A 19,451-nucleotide genomic window follows, 5' to 3' on the forward strand; every position below is an offset into this window, starting at 1 on the left:
GCCAGGCACTACCGATGACAGCCCTCCTCTTACACCAAGTGGAACTAAAAGAAAATATTAAATCTGATTAAAAAAAAATAAAAAAAATCAGAATATCATTATGGGTTGTTACAAGTAAGGTGACATTTGTATAGACTAATGACAACTAAAGAAAATCCCAAACAATAGAAGATTACCAAAACATCTTCACATCCCATTGCAATCACACATGGCTTCCCTAAATTAGTCATAACTCACTCAAACAACTTTTGAATTGCATTATCTTGGGCTCCTTTAAACTCAATATGCTATTGAACAAGACCAATTTCCTTTCATTTTGACGTTGTTCGATGCCCAAAAATGTCCCAAAAATACAAAAGGCAAACTTGTTAATTCAGTCATGTCTCAATCTAACCATAAAAACCAAGTATTTTTAATGTCTTTTGGATTCCTATGATCGTGGCACACAGATGGGGGCAATTATCTTTAACAATTTTTACTACTAAAAGAAGGTTTTGAGGGTAGTAAGTATGAACCAAATACTGCATTTTGGTGCCTTTGTTGTTTAGTCAATGCATTTCAATCTTAACTGTCCATAGATCAGCTTCCCTTTAGATGAGATGGCCCCTGGTCTACTCATTACACAGGTGAGTGCTCCAAACCTCTATCCACAGAACAGTTATAAATTATAATCACTCGATTGATTGGATTTTTGGAAAAGAAGTATTATAATGCCAAGCTGACAATATGTTTGAAATTTCATCTTGCACAAGTGGAGCCATGCTTCAATGATCCAAAACATTAAGGCTGGTGTCACGTTAGATCCTATATTGTGGCTTTATCTTCTTTCTTAACCATTGTTTCCGATATGTGGACCTTTTCATCTGGGAGACTTTTATTGCATGGACTATTCAGTGTGGCCCATAACAATAGCAGTTTTGATCAGTGGACAATTTTGGCAATTCATCCCCAGCAAACTGAAACCTGGATGGTACTGTACACTTCCATCACCCAAACAATGGAATTCAGCCCATTATAGAATGGTTCAGATCAATGGTTATGCAGAAAAATGGACGATAGAGATGGCATACACATCCATTTTTGTCCATGTTGTTTGTACTGAAGATGATTTTCTATGGACAGTTCCATTCGGCTGAATGGCAATGGTTGAGAAGATCAAACAGAATCAAAGCGCTTCATTGAGAGTAGGCCAATTTCAAAATTTCAAAGGCTTCAAAATCTTTACATGTTCCATACCTCGGCACCCGCTTGCAGGTACCAATATCAGGCACATCTTAAGCAAATATTAAGAGTTGCCAACCAACCCACTTCTGTTCACTGAGATTATACACTACAAGAACTGATATCCGCATACAGACATACCCAAACAAGTAACTGCCTACAATTTTCTCATTTCAATTTCCTGTATAAAGATGACCGTCTCCCTGACAATGGGCACATGATCTCAAGAAGATTGCGGAAGGCTCCTCTATCATATATGTTATCCTTAACAACCACCTCTTTGTTCTTCAACGATGATCTTCGGAAAAACATCCTCCATTTGCTCTCCGGAGGCTTTCCTTCACCATTCATTGCATGAATACTAGCCTTCAAAGCTGCACTGCTAGCCTTCGCTTCATTTAACTTCATTTTCCAGCTTATGTAGTCTTGCCACTTGAAAGTCTGTAGTATCAATGAAAACTGCCATTAGAAAATTACCAAGGCAAGCAGGTCGCTATCAGGAACGACATGATCATCAACCCCAAGATATGCATATTATCCACATGAGTCTGCAAGGGTAGTCCATGGTTTGATGATCTAGATTGTTGATCTGTTGAACCTCATGGTGGATCCACCATGCCAAAATATATCCAAGATCAGAAGATCCTACTATACCATCTTGGGCCTTTTTCCACTGAATGGGGATATTTAATTTATTTTTCTTTTTAATTTTGAACCATCAAAAGGTTAGCATTGTCCCAAAGGGAGATCATTGTGCAGTTGTTTATCAATGGCAGGTTCCATCACATAAGTGGTTTGGATTGTGGATCCACGGGCCTCACTTATACAGTCTTGAGAGAAGAGGATACTTAAGCATATCCTTGGATAGATCATGTAATCCTTCATTCAACAAAGGTGAGGAGAAGGGGATTTACCTCATTTGTAGTCATGTTTGTAAGGCAAAGATGGGTGTGGTATCCAAAGAAGCCCACCAATAGCAGGGAAACTATGGCGAGGAACACCATTAGTAGTATCTGTGTGTTATGCGAACTCAATAGCCACTGGAATGCACAGAGATCATCATACACACATATCATCATTTAGGGAAAGAAGGAAAAAAAAAAGAACAAAGAAAAGATGTGCATTAAGCAACTATGAATATCGAATGCTCAAAGACTGCAGTGTGTGTACATCGCATTTTCTTAAACGAAGGTGACTCATCCACCATATGCATGGCCTGCACGTAAATCAATCCAGATCATCCAAATCATGACCCCTGCTGCGAATGGGAATGTATCTTGAAGTCTCAGTGATATGACACTCCTAACCATCCAACTGGCAGCCATCAATAGATGGCTACAAGAAACTGGTCATCATTCCAAATCCAAGGCCAGCATCAGATGTTCAAGATTGTCTGATCAGTGTGACCCTGGGGTTTCCAGAATCAATGGGGCCCACGACAGTCCAGATTGAAGTACACGTATGCCTTGTCAAAGGGCATGTGGGGGACGAACCAAAAAAATTCAGTGAATATTTCTCACCTGTACAACATGAGGAGATAAACTGTAGAACGAATTTTCGACGCCATAATAAACTGAAAATGAGAAGAAAAGTTTCTAATGATTAGATCTGTAAGCATGTCAGCAATAGATGTAGCCTGACTGCATATTGCATTACCTGTTAGAATTGAAATCACCTGGCGCTCTTTTAATTCACCAGCAAGAACCAACCCAAGGGTGATTGTTCCATATATACAAAGAAAGAAATGCCTGTAGAAAGGAAATCAAATAAATATATGGCTAATAACTGATAAGCCAACATGAACAAATATAGACAACATATGCATAAGAGAAATAAAGAATAACTGCAAAGTAACAAATATTTATGGTCAATAGCAAACATTTAATTTCTATTAAATCAAATAGCTTAAGAAAATATCTAATATATACTAACTAATGAAAGACATCTCTCCACAAAAGTAATAATCTCTGGTGTCTACTAATTAATGAAGGGACAAATACTCCTCCGTCCCTCCCTCCAAGTCATGATGTCCTCCTTCAATTACCCAAGTTGCAAGGAGCATCACTGAATGAGCAAGAAAGGTTTGATTTATCGTCCGAAATCAGTATGTATCAGACAACAAAAAGGGGACTTTAAAAAAGTTACCTCTAAGAAAGGATGATTTAAAGGAATTTAGGGATTTCGTTATGTTTTTGGAGATTATTTTCTAAAAGTGAACTGTTTTGGTAATTGCATTTGTTCATGTATAATATGGTTTTCATGTATCTTATGTCTTTATCATTTTCTGATGCAGTTATGTGGCTTTTGGTTGCACTACTTTGAGTTGCAATTGCTTGGTAACTGGAGTTTTTTTCTTCTTCTGAAGGATGACCAAAAGTTACTAAAAAGAAGATAACGCAAATATAGAAGACAGATTATGAGCGATCATCGGATTAATACAACAAAGATTCCAACCCCCACTAACTATCAATCACTTCCAGAAGACAATTGACAAAAAACCATAGAGGATTTGGCCCATTCAATTACAAGCCTCTTGCCCTTGAGGAAAACTTCGAAATGCCAACAAATGTTCCTGAAGGTTCCGTTGTTCCTTCATTCCAAATTGATGCAATAGTAGTGAGGGGAGGCAGCATCCACAGAGCCATCCTTTTCCTGCCACTGCTGCCAAAATGCTACATCTGGAAGGAGTTGCCAACCTAGCAAGGTATGACCCATTCCATCTGGAATAAGTCGAAAAACCTCCACTAGATCCTCATGGCACAGCAAAAATGAAGAAATAGATTACCAACGTCACATTGCAAAGGCATGAGATGCAGGCATTGGGAATAACACAATTCATTAAATTATCAGAAGTGAGCACTTTGTTTTTCCTCACTAATCAACCTATGTGATAGACCATTACATGGTGCCTGTGGGAGTTTTGTGCTCTGAGTATAGGTCCCAAGTTCTGACAGAGGGTTGCATCAGGTTCGCAGCCAGTGTGAAAGTTTTGCCATATCTTTTATCATGAATCATAATGTATTGTAATAGCATTTGTGTAGCTGACCTCAATTAGTTGGGATAAGGCTTAGATGATGCTGATGATGATGACAAGCCAGCTGAAAGCCAAGACACAAGGTAGGGCCAAGTACTTCAATATATGACAAAGAGAATTCCTAGGACCCTGGGAGGATTCAACACAAGCACATAGTAGAGAGATTTTACCAAAAAAATGTCCCTCCCTCCCTCCCTCTAAAGAAACCCTTTCAAATTGTAACAGATCCATGAGATTCCCCTTCATGAATCTATGGAAGAATTTAGGGCCTTTTAGGTTTCTGGTGTTTTTGGTTTCCACCAGAGAAATTCCCAGCATTTCCCAGGAAAATGTGATTAGCTATGTCTATTTCCTGGTTTTTTGTTTTCCACGGGATTTCCTAGCTTTTCCTGGGAATTCTCTCCCCAGATTTCTATGGAAATTCCCAGGAAAAGTTGGGAAAAGTTAGGGGGTGCTTGGTTGTTGGTGTATTTATTTCTTGGCTTAGCAACTCCCTAGTTTCTACAATTTGGGAGAAATTGATTTATTTTATTTTATTTTATTTTTTAAAATTTTTTTTCCCAAATCGGACCACCTACACTCGAATTTCGAAATTAGAGTGTATGTGATGATCATTTCATCAAATACTCCTAAATACTTCGAAATTAGTCTCAATTGACAGTTGGTTGGAGGAAAATTTCAAAAAAGAAAAGAAAAAAGGAGAACATGAAGAACCAATGGATATTGAAATCAAAGCTCCAACTCCATGATTTTTCATGTAAAACATGAAGAACCAATGGATTTATAATCATTTGACACTGATTTAACATAATTTCAACAAAAAAAAGGGATTGAAAATTGAAAAATGCTCACTGTATCGAACATGTAGGATATATTGGCACTACCTGTGCATTTCGAATCGCACAGGTGGGATACAAGATATATTGTGGGATATATTATCCGATATTGTCGATATTTAAAACATTGGTTATGATCATCTAATCAAAGTCACTTTTAAGAGGCATGTGTAATAAAGGTGGTCCCGCATGATAGACAGTCTGGATCACTAATGGCACTGCCTCTAATATCAATATGTACCATCAGTCTTCCTAGCAATTGATCAAATTGTTTAGAATCATCCAATCTTAGTCCATGGTAAAGCAAACTCTTGTCCCTCTAGGGCAGACTATCTCTGATCAAATCTGCTCACTAGAATCTTCCTTTCTATTTCTTGTCTCTTTTACAATGCCCTAAGTCGGTTCGTTTTATTTATTTATTTATTTTTTATTTTTTTAAAATGATAATAAGTTAACTTTATTGATTAAACTGTTAGACAATTGTCACAACAATTAAGAATACAATTGAGCCAAGCTAGCAACAAATCAAATTTACAATCCAAGCAACATTGCAACATTGAGACTTCATCAGTGTTTACATCCTTAACCCCGAAAATCCATTCTAAAACATTCCTCCTAGATTGCCCCAAAACATCTTCCCAAGGTCCCTATTTGTTGAGGATGCATCTTCGGTTTCATTCTTGCCAAATGTTCCACAAAATGGCAAGGATGAGGAGGCGCCAAGGGAGTTGCCAACTTTTGGGGACGGGGTTGTTGTTCCATGCCCAAAAAAGATCTACGACCAATCAGGGCATCACGCACTCTACTCGGAAGGACTTATGAAAGGTGGACCACACTTAATGCACAAAGGTAGAATGGATGAGTATGTGGTCGACTGACACCGTGTCGCATTTACACAATAAACATATTATGAAGGACCATAGATCTTCGCTGAAGATTGTCTATGGTTAAAATACAATTCCGCCCAACCAGCCATGTGAATGAAGCTACCTTTGGAGGAGCCCCCATAGAACCAGAAAATGTGGAAGTGCATGTCAGACCACATAGTATGGATACCTCCGTGCTGCAGGGATATGAGTGATGAGGAATAGGATGATTTCGTGCGCTTGTTATCTCTTTTGCAAACTGTGGAGCTGGCCTAAAGATCTATCGAATCTTTAGCTAGAGGTCAGACAAGTCCGAGAAGTCTTTGGTGAAGTCATACTAGTTTGCTTGCTCTTCCTCTAGCCTCTTCACTTACCTCTCACCTGGTCTTAAGGAGCTCCCTCAACGCTGGCGGCTTTTGTTTGCTAGTGGGGAAAAATAAGATATTGACGCGCAATATGGTGTTGCCTAATGCGTGCATAACATGCTCGAAGTGGAGGAAATAGTGGATCACCTGTTCATCCACTGTGCTTTTGCTAGGATCATTTGGTTCAGTATTTTTAATGAAGCATCCATTAGTTGGGCCATGAGAGACTGCAACATAATTGGCAGTGATCAAGAACAGAACGAGGAAGGCTATGTTGCATAATACGAATTCTTCTACCAATCGACGAAGAACAAAAATCAACTAATTATTGATATAGCAAATCTTTCATGTTGATTAGACCATGTGAATTTTGCCCCCGTCATAGGGTGATCGATAAGATCATGCTTCTCCACCCAATCGGAGAAATCTTTGTTATATTAACACCATTTAATTTTCATGATGTTATCTAATAACATTGAAATCACCTCCAATACACCACAACTTGGACCATCTGCTTTTAATGCGTCCAATTTCATCCAAAAAATCCATCTCCCTAGAATGTTCGAACTAGACTGAAACAAAGACCTACTGAAATTCATTACTAATTTCTTAAAGAGAATGGCTAACGAGAAGTTGCCCACACAATAGTCCACCTTAATAAAAACATCTGTCCAAGATCACCAATATTCCTCCTGATGCACCAACAATAATGATGGGGACATCAGAGGACCTACTCGGGTGTACCAGAGACGAAGATGACCACCCACATTAGTGTGACTTTCTTTGTGAATGGGAGACGAGTTCCAGATGGGGCCCGCCGGACAATTTTAAAGACCCCACATGCATTGGACGTGCATCAAGAAGATCCCACTTTGGGATGATGCATGTGGGCTGCTTAGGAGATCATTTTAGTCATATGATTTTTATTTCGTGTCTATCAGGCCGCAGAATCTTCATGATCTGGGCCCCTTGGACTCTGATATTGCTTCTTTTATATTTTTTGTTATTTTTAAGATTTATTTGAAGGCTGAGATTGATAATCAGTGTTTTAGTTTTCTTATTTTGGATGATGGGTCATTTCACTTAAATAAGTGGCATAGTTGTAATTATTTTGAATTTTGTTATTATAAAAGCATAAGGGAGTTAGGGGTCCAACCCTAGTGGTGCTATTGAGAAGAAAGAAAAATGAGAGAAGCTCTCTTGTGTGAAGGAATTTTCCTCCTTGTGTTTTAAGATTTGTGAGAAACCCTCCATTCCAATTGAATTGTGGAAGGGTAGAAGCTTTTTTGGTGGTGGATTCCCCGAGGTACATCCTTGCTCTTTTTCTTCTTCAAAAGGCATTCTTCTTATTCTCGTCTTCCTCTTTCCCCTTCCATTACAACCTTCTAAACCCATTAAAACCCCACTCAATCCTCCCTATCTTTCTTCTCCTTTACCTAGACATGCGTGGACTTGCATGTGCACACGCACGCACATGCGTCTGTACAGGCAAACATGTGTGGGCCCCCGTTTGGGTTCTTCCCTCTTTGATTTTCCTCCAAAACTCCATAATCCCTAGATTCTTTGAATCTCTAAAAACCCCATTCATAAATCTCCATTCATTAATACAAAACCCTAATGAAAATTTGTTTTTTTTTTTTGTGGAAGTTTCCCTAATCCAGAATTTTGGTTGCATAATTGTCTATTCATGTGGTTGTTGCACTACCCATGCTAGATTAGAAGTCCCTACTTCAAAGTGGCCCACTCTTAAATTATTTAATATTTTCGTGCACTGTGTATGTGATACCTAGGATCTTCGAGTTATAAATCTGAATTTCCGAATCTATTATGTGGATATGCTTGATTTTACATGTTGATTGTTGAAATTAATGTATAATTGATCTCTCATCTTGCATCCTAAGATAGTTTCTATTATCCTACATCAAATTTGGTATCAGAGACTAGGTCTAGAGTAGGGTAGGTGTTTGACAAAATTCCCTTATCCATAGTAGAGCATATAGGTCGTATATAGCTTGCTGAATTTTCTTATTTGCCTTGTTGAATTTTCTGCTTGGGTATTTTCGAAGTCCTATATTGCTGGAATTTTCAGATTTAGTGACTTTAAGACACCTAGTTGCTGAATTTTCAGTTTTAGCTTGATTAAAATCATTCTAGAGTTGTCTATAGGACTTAAGGTACTAAGGGTCATCATACATAGAACACGTGTTTCATATAGCATCACATTGATCGCCGTCAAATTTGATTTTTTTTTTTTTTTTGCACTGCATTCATCATATAGTACACATTCAGCTAGGTTGTCTCTCATTATGGTCGTTTTGTATATGCAAACACGAATAGATCGTGGTTTTGATCTATTCCCCACCATAAACTCGAATCAGATTGTCGAGGCTCTCGAAAAGATTAACCATCATTTGACGGTCATTAAGACACAATAAGACCACCGCCGTGCAATTGACTGCCAGCAACCAACGTATCATACGACTAGAGGTTACCTCTCACATACCCCTGTTACCAGGGAAGACCACCAATCTCAGGCAAGAGAGCCAGCGGATGAGGACCTAATTGAGCAAAGTCCAGTCCCAGTAGAACCCATTAGGCATCGTAATAGGAACTTTGGTTAGGGAGTAGGTCACGTAGGACCGCATATCCATGTACCCCGTAGAGAGTCGCAGGATTGTTACAACCTTGAGGAAATGGTTATGAAGAGCGTCAAAGTCGATGCTCCCAATTTTGATGGTCGCTTGAACCCGAAACATTTCCTTGACTGGCTAGTTAACATGGACCACTTCTTCGAGTAGCATGATATGTCAGATCGCTGTCGAGCGAGCTTCGCTAAGATGAAGTTCGCGAGTCAAGCCAAGTTGTTCTGGACCAATACAAAACGGAAGGCGGAGCGGCGTAGAGATGAACCCATTACATCATGGGTTGAGATAAAATAACTTCTTAAAGAAAAATGTCCCGCTCTCCTACCATGATCACCTTTTGGACCATTGGCAGTCCTTGAGGCAAGGGTCGATGTCTGTATCGGATTACATTGAGAAATTCGAGGAATACATGATGCGATGTGATGTTGATGAGTCTCCTGCTGTGACCCTATATCGTTTTAGGACAGGCCTTATAACAACCCTAAATTTTGGTGCATTAAAAAATTAAAATAAATATTTAAAGATTTTATTTTTAAATAAAAAATAAAAACAAGTCAATAGTTGAGTTGGTAGAGACATTCTTAATTAAGAGAGAGGTTTAGGGATCGATTCTTGAAGTAGTAATAATAAATTTTTTATCAAATGTCATTAAAAAAAATTCAAATTCAAGATAAAGGAGGATGTGCTCATCCTATCTTATCATGAGAAGTTTCTTTAAAAATGGATACGGAGAGGTTTCTGTTTAATAGAAAAAAAAAAAAATAGGAAGCCCTACAGAAAAAGGGAGAAGAGATTCTAAGAAGGCTTAATCAGGTAAGTGCCAACCTTCAGATCTTTTTAATTTTTTTACTATGTTGTTAATTTCTTCCCGATCTATACAATGGATGGTGTGGATCATCCACACGCCACACCATCCATTGTATAGGTGTGTAGAGAAAATTTTAATAAAATGACGCTTTTATGATTTCAAATCTGGTTAGTAATATTTTAGGAATAAATTGAATGGATGGAATCTGATTATGTTAAGATAGATCTGAACGGTTCATTTGATCTTAAGCACCAACAAATAACAGTGCCTTGAATTTCAGATCGATCTGACCGTCAGATGAGCCACACTAGTCAAATCTATAAATGTTTAATAAAGAAAGCTTAAATTTCTACTCAATTGATTGATATCACTTAGCATAAGAAGTCAAGATGGGCCATTGGTGTATATGTGGTTAGATCCACACAATTCATCCAATGTGTAGAGACAAGATATGCCAAGACCTCAAGAATCTGGATGATCCAATCATCCGGTGGGCCACCCAGATTAATTATTTGACATTTAATTTCAGGATCTTAAAAAGAAAATATAAATCTTGATAATTAAATTTAATAAACATATACTTTTAATTATTTGATCATTTAGGGTTTGGCCACTTAGGATGTATATCAAGGTGGGCCCCACCATGTAATAAAAATAGATGAATAATAATATCGTTGATATAATTGATAGGGCCTCAGAATTCAAACCAACCTAATTACATTGCGGAGCCTATATTACCAGACTCAGGTGAGTAACCTAACTTGTCTCATGATTTATTAAAATTAAAATAAATCGTTTGTGATTGTTTGATTGATTGATATACTAATTTGGGTATTTTGTTATGATAATTGTACGCTAAATTTATATGTGAATATTCTGATCAAGACAACTATGCCAAATATGAAAAATATTCATTTACATATCATCCATCATTCATTACATTTGCATAATGCATGGTCGATCCTAGGGGCATTCCTTGGAAGAAATGTTGATCCTGGTAAAGCGTTACCAGATGCGGGCTATGCTTAAGCCTACCGAAAGGTGGAAGCCTAACCAACGGGTGGATGCGGGTTGATGATCTCCAACCCAAGCAGATGAACGATCATCCCATCTGATGCATTCATACACCATTTGCATCCATATCATTATACATACATTTTTATGTTATTTTAATTGCTATGATTATGAACCATGCTGGGTTATTTCACTAAGCCTGGCTAACTTACCTTTTTATTCATGGAAAAACCGTATAGGAGTCATTAGCAGATGATGTGGCGCAAGAACCTGAAGGATCTACCGTACCTGAACAAAACTCATATGAAACGTGGTCATACTTATCTGAAAATGAAGTAGCAGCATTAGATCATTTCTGATTATGTGATTTATTTGTTAGCATAGTTTGATTAACGTATAATGTATATTGGTATTGATTTTGAGATTTTAAGAAATTATTTAGATTTATTTCATTAAAACAATGTTAGCATGGAATAAACATATTTGTAGTATGATGATATAATAAATGAATGATTTTTGACATTTATATTATTTTTAAGAATCGTCAAGATTTATATATGCCTGATTGATTGATGCTAAGTATTGTGTGTGTGTGATTGGAGTTGGGGTGAAACTTAGACTGAATGTAATTATCACCTCTGATTAAACTGATTATGGAATTAAGTCAGTACACTTTGTGTACGAGTTACGAACTGAAACTCGGGTCCTGAGGGTACACACTCTATACCAAGGTATCCCGTATCGGTATCGGTTGGCGTAACGGTGTCCTCCAAAACCGATACGGATACGGGGGCGTAACGGTGATACGGCGCAAAAAAAAATTTTTGCCAAAAAAATATGAAAAAATATGGATTAAATCCAGAATATTCTAAGCATTCCAAATATGCATTCATTTATAATTTGGAACATGTTTATGGTGGTGTAACGGTCCACTCTTTGGTGAGAAGTTGTATCGGACTGTCTGATGAATTTATGAACCAGATAACCTGAATTTGATCATATATTTAATTTTCTAACTATCTACTATCAATGATAGATATATTAGAATGAATGTAAAATGAAAATATCTTACATCAGGTGTTTGCAATTATTTTTGAGAAATTTCTCGAACATACCTGTGGTCCTGTGCAGTGTGGTGCACCATGCACGTGACTGTGATAGTGTAATTCCTGTCTGACCTGTCATCCATCCTCAAGTCAAGAATATTAAAAAAAATAATTAGTAGTGTCTGATATACTCCCCTGCAACTTGATTAAGGATTACTTGATTGGTTGTCTGGGGAGCTATTTTAAATACAAGTTCGGCAGTGTCAAGTGTGTACTCGCCTTGCAATAATACTGTTGTGAGCTGTCTGCTGCAACAAATACTTACCTTAACACAAATATATACTCACAAGTCACCACCAAAATGAAAATCTGCTTTTTTGTGGTTGCTCGACCTCCACATCATCGTCATCGTCACCATCAGGCTGAGGCTGTCCGATAGGTGTAGGTGCTACATATCCATAATATCCAGTGCCAGAAGGAAATACTAGATCAACGAAACTAGAGGATGACTGATCCTGACTAGGCAACGACTCTGACCCGGAATAAGGATATCTACCAGTGCCCGTCGAATAGCCATACTGGTGCCCATACTTAGGCTGTTGAGAATCTTGAGATTGAGAGTGCGTCTGCTGTGATGAGTAACTTGGATTTGGATCTGGATATCTATAATCATATGGATATTGATCAGGAGGGCTACTCCAACATGAATGTGATGGAACAGGCTCAGTATAACCATCATAATTCAATTCACCATAAGAATATCCATCATAATAACCAAGACCATGAGCTTGCTGATGTTCCCGGACTCAGTGCACCACTAGATGTACCCACCTCCCGTTGGCTGTATCGTGACTCGGTACACTCATAAGTCCGACCTCGTGTACCACCTCGTCTGTTCATCGACATCATGATCTGTAGGCCAGATAGGGCACGAGCAACACCAAGTGCCGGCACCGGGGCGGGGGTCATCGTCTTCATCCGACACGGCACGCTACCACCGCTCGTACTCTTTTGTTGATCTTGAGCCGTATCCATACGTGGCATAAACTGCCCCTCTTACTGGGACCAACACCTCGGCACGACTCTCTTGTTGCGCTCTGCGTATTTCTGGGTCATCAATTTCCAATTCTTCACTATCCTCTTCAATTTGTTTTTCCCTTGTTTCCAACCAAGGTAGAAGTGGGTCATCCTCATCATAAATATTATCCAAGTTTATTGGACAGTAGTCTCCGTCATCGACAGTTGTAATGCTCCTATGATGTCGTCGCATTCTTAGTTTTATATTGTAGTGCATGAAGACAAGTCTATCTAATGTTCTAGTCGATAATCTATTCCTATTCTTTGAATGAATGAGCGCAAAACAACTCCAATTCCTTTCGCAGCTAGAGGAAGATGTTGTCTGGCTCAAAACTTTTACTGTAATTTTTTGGAGAGCCTTCGTACTCTCTCAGAAATTAATCCACCATTCGGCCGGTTGCAATCTAGATACTGCATGATGTGCAAGAGCATCTCCAAAGCTACCAAGGCGATTTCCAAATGTATCTAATTCATTTAATGCCTTTATTTGCAGATCTAAGTCAGGCTCTAATCTCTTTATCACATTTTTTAGCCCGACACGAACTTCATCATCCGCAACAAATGATTGGGCATATCTATACCTAGGATTTAGGTAGTAACCATCTGCATGAAGATCGTGATGGAGTTGGTTTGTCCATCTCTTGTCGATCATCTTCCAATAAGTCTGCCAACTTCTACAATCACGTTGAATTGCAAGCTTTACCTTATCCATGGCATCATATATGAAGCCCATGGTAGGTGCTTCATCGGATTCAACAAGACGGAGTACCCTCATTAGTGGCTCCATCACCTTTAGGATCGCCTTGACCTTCTTCCAATATTTGTTGTCCCGTATGGTGTTCACAACTTCGACCGGTATTCCTGATGTCTTCTTCCCATGTTTTGTGTTGAGCCATTCTCGGGAAGCGAACATCTCACTCAACTCTTCTCTATGCTGGAATAAACTCTCTAATGCTATAAAGTTTGTTGCGAATCTAGTCGCCGCAGGCCTCAACAACTCTCGTCCTTTCGTAAACTTTCTCATTATTGCAACTACTTGATTATGGTTGTAAATAAACGTCGTCACTTCCCTTGCCCTTTCAACCATTTCCTTAACATTCTTTTTCTTCCCAATATCTTCCAATATAAGATCAATACAATGGGCAGCACATGGTGACCAAAAAAGATGTTTTCTCTTATACATCAACATATGTCCTGAAATCTTATATGTTGCTTCATTATCTGTCACAATCTGCACTATATTCTCCTCTCCAATCTTGTCCACAACTTTATCCATTAGTTCATTAATATAAGTAGAATTTTTGGTTGCCTCTGAGGCATCAATTGACTTGTGGTATATAGTTCCTAAGTGGCAGTATACCATGAAGTTGATCATGCTGCATCTAGGTTGGGCCAGTCCAACCATCACACATGATTGTGCATCCTCCGGCTTGCCATACGGGTTTAAAGGTAGCCACGTATGCTTTCACATCCGCATACTCTGCATCCTGTCCATTTTCCCTAATCTCCTTAGCCGTGGGAGCTTTTATTCCTTCCCCTGCTTCTGCTGCTGCATCAGCCAATATGGAGAATTGGCTGCGTTAAGAGGTATGTTGGCATGTATAAATAACTTTTCTTGCTCTACCTAATTTCTCAACGGAAGTTCTACTCCACATTTGTTTTATCTTCTTTTGTTTAGTTGATTCTTTCCTAAATAGGATTGGATCAATAGAGGGTCTTCTAGGCTCATTTACTTCTTCATCCAAACGTATAGGGGCATCATGTGAAGATGTCTGTCGTCGGCTCCCAAACATACGTCGTAACCCACCAAACCGACCCCCCCACTCCCACCCCCACCCCCACCTGCAGAAGCAGTTGCACTTTCAGTTGCACTCCCACTCCCACTCCCACTCCCCCCCCCCTGTATCACGCACTGACCCATGCGTGCCAAACATGCGGCGACGTTCTTCCTCTTCACGAGCTAGACGCAAGCTCTCTCCTAGCTATAGTAAGTTCTCGATCTGAATCTTCGTCAGAATCAATAATATCTTCATCACGAATGCCCATATATTCAGGACCAAACACTTCCTGTCGAGCTGCATCCAAAATATCATCTTTCTTCTTTTGTACAGCAGCACGTTTACCCTTCGACTCATCCAGACTAGCTTGCATCAACACATTTACCCTTCGACTCATCCAGACTAGCTTGCATTAAAAGCATTATCTCTTTCGGTAATTCCACCAATCACTAGTCTATCACAATACTTGCACTTCATTTGGTGCCTAGTACCACCAACCCTCTCACAATGTTGCCATCCAATATCATCACTTACTTGTTGTTGGCCAGACCCAGACATTTCTTTAGGCTTAGGTAGACACTAGATAATTAGATTTGAGTATGAGTGTATCTGTATGACCTATGTTAATAAAGATGATTTTATATTCTAACTAAACCCTAAGAAGCTCCAAGGCAAAACTGTCCAATATAAGCAAATAAAAACATAAAGTCACTAATTCGAAAATAGAAAAAAATTATAAAATGACACCCCAAATCTGTAAAATGCACATTAACATATTCTACCATGATTAACACATCATATGGCATGATTAAAACAGTAATACAACCATTAAAAATTGATTTTTCGAATTTTAAAAAAAGGGGCAAAATTCCTGCGTAAATAGAAAAAAATATTTAAAAAATATAAAATGGGACCCCAAATCTGTAAAATGCACATTAACATGTTCTACTATGATTAACACATCATATGAAGTGATTAAAGCAGCAAAACAATCATTAAAAATTGATTTTTCGAATTTTAAAAAAAGGGGCAAAATTCATGCGTAAATAGAAAAAAATATTTAAAAAATATAAAATGGGACCCCAAATCTGTAAAATGCACATTAACATGTTCTACTATGATTAACACATCATATGGAGTGATTAAAACAGCAAAACAATCATTAAAAATTGATTTTTTGATTTTTAAAAAAGGGGCAAAATTCATGCGTAAATAGAAAAAAATATTTAAAAAATATAAAATGGGACCCCAAATCTGTAAAATGCACATTAACATGTTCTACTATGATTAACACATCATATGGAGTGATTAAAACAGCAAAACAATCATTAAAAATTGATTTTTTGAATTTTAAAAAATTGGGGCAAAATTCATGCGTAAATAGAAAAAAATATTTAAAAATATAAAATGGGACCCCAAATCTGTAAAATGCAAATTAACATTTTCTACTATGATTAACACATCATATGAAGTGATTAAAACAGCAAAACAATCATTAAAAATTGATTTTTTGAATTTTAAAAAAAAGGGGCAAAATTCATGCGTAAATAGAAAAAAATATTAAAAAAATATTAAATGGCACCCCAAATCTGTAAAATGGATATTAACATGTTCTACTATGATTAACACATCATATGAGATAATTAAAACAGCAAAACATATTAAAAAAAGTATAAATACCTATTTTTGATAAATTTATGAAAAATGGCCCACCAAGCTTTGATTCAACAAAATCCGCCAATATAATGTGTTTTTTCCTCAAATACCCAGCCAAGGTTGGTCGAAATTAGCAGTAGAAGGAGTGAGAAGGAGTTTGGAAGCAAGAAGTTTCGAAAAAACATCAAAAACGGACCTTAAAATGCAAAAAAAAATGGCCGTTTTTCGACCGTTACGGGGCTGACCGTTACGGGTGACCGTTACGCCCGTATCGGCCGATACGGGTACAAAAATTGGTATCGGCCGATACGGCCCCGAATCGGGTAACGGTGCGTACCGTTACCGTTACGTATCGGCCGTATCGGCCGATACGTAACCGATTTGGCATTCCTTGCTCTATACTCGAATTTTGGGGCATGACAGGCTGACGCCCTGAGATTAGGCGTGAGCTCATCCCTTATGATGTTGGTACACTAGAGGAGGCCTACCTTAGAGTAGAGGAGCTTGAACGATACCTAGTGCAACTGACAATGAAGCGGTTTGGGTCTCGTGATTCCAGTGGCAGGGTTGCTCCTCAGGGAGCCAAACCTAACCTTGGAAGCCATACCGAAGCCCCAACTGGTGCTTCCACCTATAACAGAGATGTTAAACGTAAGTGTCTAGTCAGCACTAGTTGAAGGGAAGTGAGCACATGCGGTGTTTCCATTTCAATGGTTATGGTCACCTCGCAAAGGAATGCCCAAACAAAGAAATAGGTAAGGCTTTTATGATAGATGAGGCAAATGAGGATGACGAGGACAATTGCAACGTAGAGAAATATGAGCCTGATATTAGTGCCAGTGATGAGGAGTTTGATGATCAGGAGACCCACACTCTTGCAGTAGTCAGATGCGCCTTTGTCCAAGCTAAAGAAAATGATAATTGGCGCAGGAACACGATCTTTTACATTTATACCAAGTGTGGAGAAAAGAATTGTAAAGTGATCGTGGATAGTGGCAGTTGTGCCAACATGGTCTCTATTAGCACCGTGAGTTGACTGGGCTTGAAAGTAGAGTCTCACCCTCAGCCCTACAGAGTATCGTGGGTTGATGACTCCTCCATTCCGGTCTCATAGCGATGTTGTATCCCCATCCAGTTTGGGTCCTCATAAAAACAATCCTTTTGGTAGTTTGCATTAGATTTGAGTTGGGGAAGGGAAAAGTCATTTCCAAGTGTGCCCCTGGTATGTTGCACCTCCTCTCATTAACTGCCCTTAGTTTTTGCCCTTAAGTTCATTGGAATTACCTGACTACCCTCTGAAACTGCCGGATCACAAGACAGCTGACCCATCAGCTTTGCATTGGTCTCCATGATATTAGACACCTGCCCACGTCTTGAATGGAGTTTAAGAATTTGTTAATAGAACATGCTGCATGAACCAAACATAGCTAATTATAGTTGCATGATCACATCCAAGGTTTTGTTTTGTTTTGTTTTTTTTTGTTGTTTTTAAATTTTTTTTTTTTTTTTTTTATACGTGCACTCGCACCCCACAGACACCCACACACTCACACCCCACAGACACCCACGCACTCACACCACAGTGGGATTTCACCACAATGGGTACTCGAACCCATGACCTCATGTTGAAACTCTTGTGAGTCTACCACCGAGGCATGAGTAAGGACCCAACATCACATCCGGGGTCACTACTCAAAGAGCAGTTGTTAGCTCAGATGAATTGAGATCTCATTCAGTCATTCTCAATTGAGAGATGAAATCACCAAGGCTGTGTTGCTGCTTGCAAATTGCAACCAATGGTTGAGAAAATTGATTAACGTAACATAATGGAATGCAGAAACTGGAACTCATACATCACTTGTGAGATTTATGTCACAGACTCACAAGTAAATGAAAGCTACAAGCAAGACTTTAGGAACAAACTCAGTTAGTCCCAACTCGAAAATTCTTGTGCTTAATTGAGATGTTACATGTAAAAATACTGAGCTACATGCCAAACAGAAAAACAAAAAAAGAGCAAACGCAGACAAAAGAGGGGCTGCTGAGGAGGCAGACCGCCATTACACCCCTAAAAATGAAAAATCCTGGCTTAAAAGATCCTTGACATTAGAGGACAACTCAATCATAAGACGCTTGGCCCTAGAAGCTACAAAACCGGTCGGCGAGGAGTAATTCCTGAAACATCTGTTATTCCTTTCTCCCCAAACTGACCAGCAGACAACAAGAATAGACATCCTCCAAATGACTGTCTTCACCTTTCCTAGTTGAACGTCGTGCCACGCTTGAAGGAATTGAGTAACTTCACCTAGGAAATACCAAGAAAGATTAAAGTTGTTCATGATGTCAGCCCAAATGGCTTGGGTGAAGCGACAATGCAGTGGCAGATGATCGATAGTCTCTTCAAATTGCATGCAGCATAAGCAAATATTGGGGATGATCATCCCTCTCTTCCTCAGAGTGTCTACCGTTAATATTTTCTTTTTCCCTACTAGTCATCCAAAGGCAACGATTTTGGGAGGAGCAACATAATTCCACAGGAAAGAAAGATTTGGCTTAGGATCGGCCTGTTGAAAGTGAATATGGTTGTAAAGGGATCGAACCGAGAAGAGGGAAGATTTGTCTGGTTTCCAGAAAATGTTATCATCTGACGAAAGTGAGGGGGCTGCAGAGTAGAGAGTTTGAAGGAGATTAGTAAACTCTGGGATCTCCTAATCCTGAAACGCTCTTTTGCACGTAACATTCCAGATGATTTGCCCACCAACTTCAGAATAGTGATTAGCGACGAAAGATTTTTTGAAAGAGGCAATGTGGTAGGAGGTGGGGATTCTGATTTTAGGCGGGTGATCTCCGATCCATGTCTTCCCAAAAATGAATTTTAGTACCGTTGCCAAGCACAAAACTAACATTAGGAAGAACTTTCTGTTCCATTTTCATGATTCCCTGCCAGATATAAGAAACTTTATGTGAAGCCAAATGTTTAACCCACCAGCCCCCAATGGATGTGCCTACTTTCCTTTGATCATGGAGCTCCATAGACTGTCTTGATCTGCCGCTATACGCCAAATCCATTTTCCAAGAAGAGCTTGATTCATAACTTTCAAATCT

The 19,451-nt window shown here is 38.8% G+C and overlaps 1 protein-coding gene across 1 annotated transcript in view; it reads right to left on the bottom strand.

Moving 5' to 3' along the window:
• Positions 1-1,185: 1,185 nt before the first annotated feature.
• The window catches only part of LOC131230653 (probable protein S-acyltransferase 17), a 32,581-nt gene continuing 14,315 nt past the window's right edge, over positions 1,186-19,451 (bottom strand). The window contains exons 7-10 of the mRNA XM_058226549.1: positions 2,878-2,969; positions 2,742-2,794; positions 2,136-2,261; positions 1,186-1,662 (exon numbers count right to left, since the gene is read on the bottom strand). Of these exons, the coding sequence (XP_058082532.1) occupies positions 1,390-1,662; positions 2,136-2,261; positions 2,742-2,794; positions 2,878-2,969 (544 nt within the window). The 3' untranslated portion in view covers positions 1,186-1,389. The remainder of the gene's footprint in view (positions 1,663-2,135; positions 2,262-2,741; positions 2,795-2,877; positions 2,970-19,451) is intronic.

Source organism: Magnolia sinica, chromosome 17 (genome assembly GCF_029962835.1).
Source record: "Magnolia sinica isolate HGM2019 chromosome 17, MsV1, whole genome shotgun sequence".
Classification (NCBI taxonomy): Eukaryota; Viridiplantae; Streptophyta; class Magnoliopsida; order Magnoliales; family Magnoliaceae; genus Magnolia; species Magnolia sinica.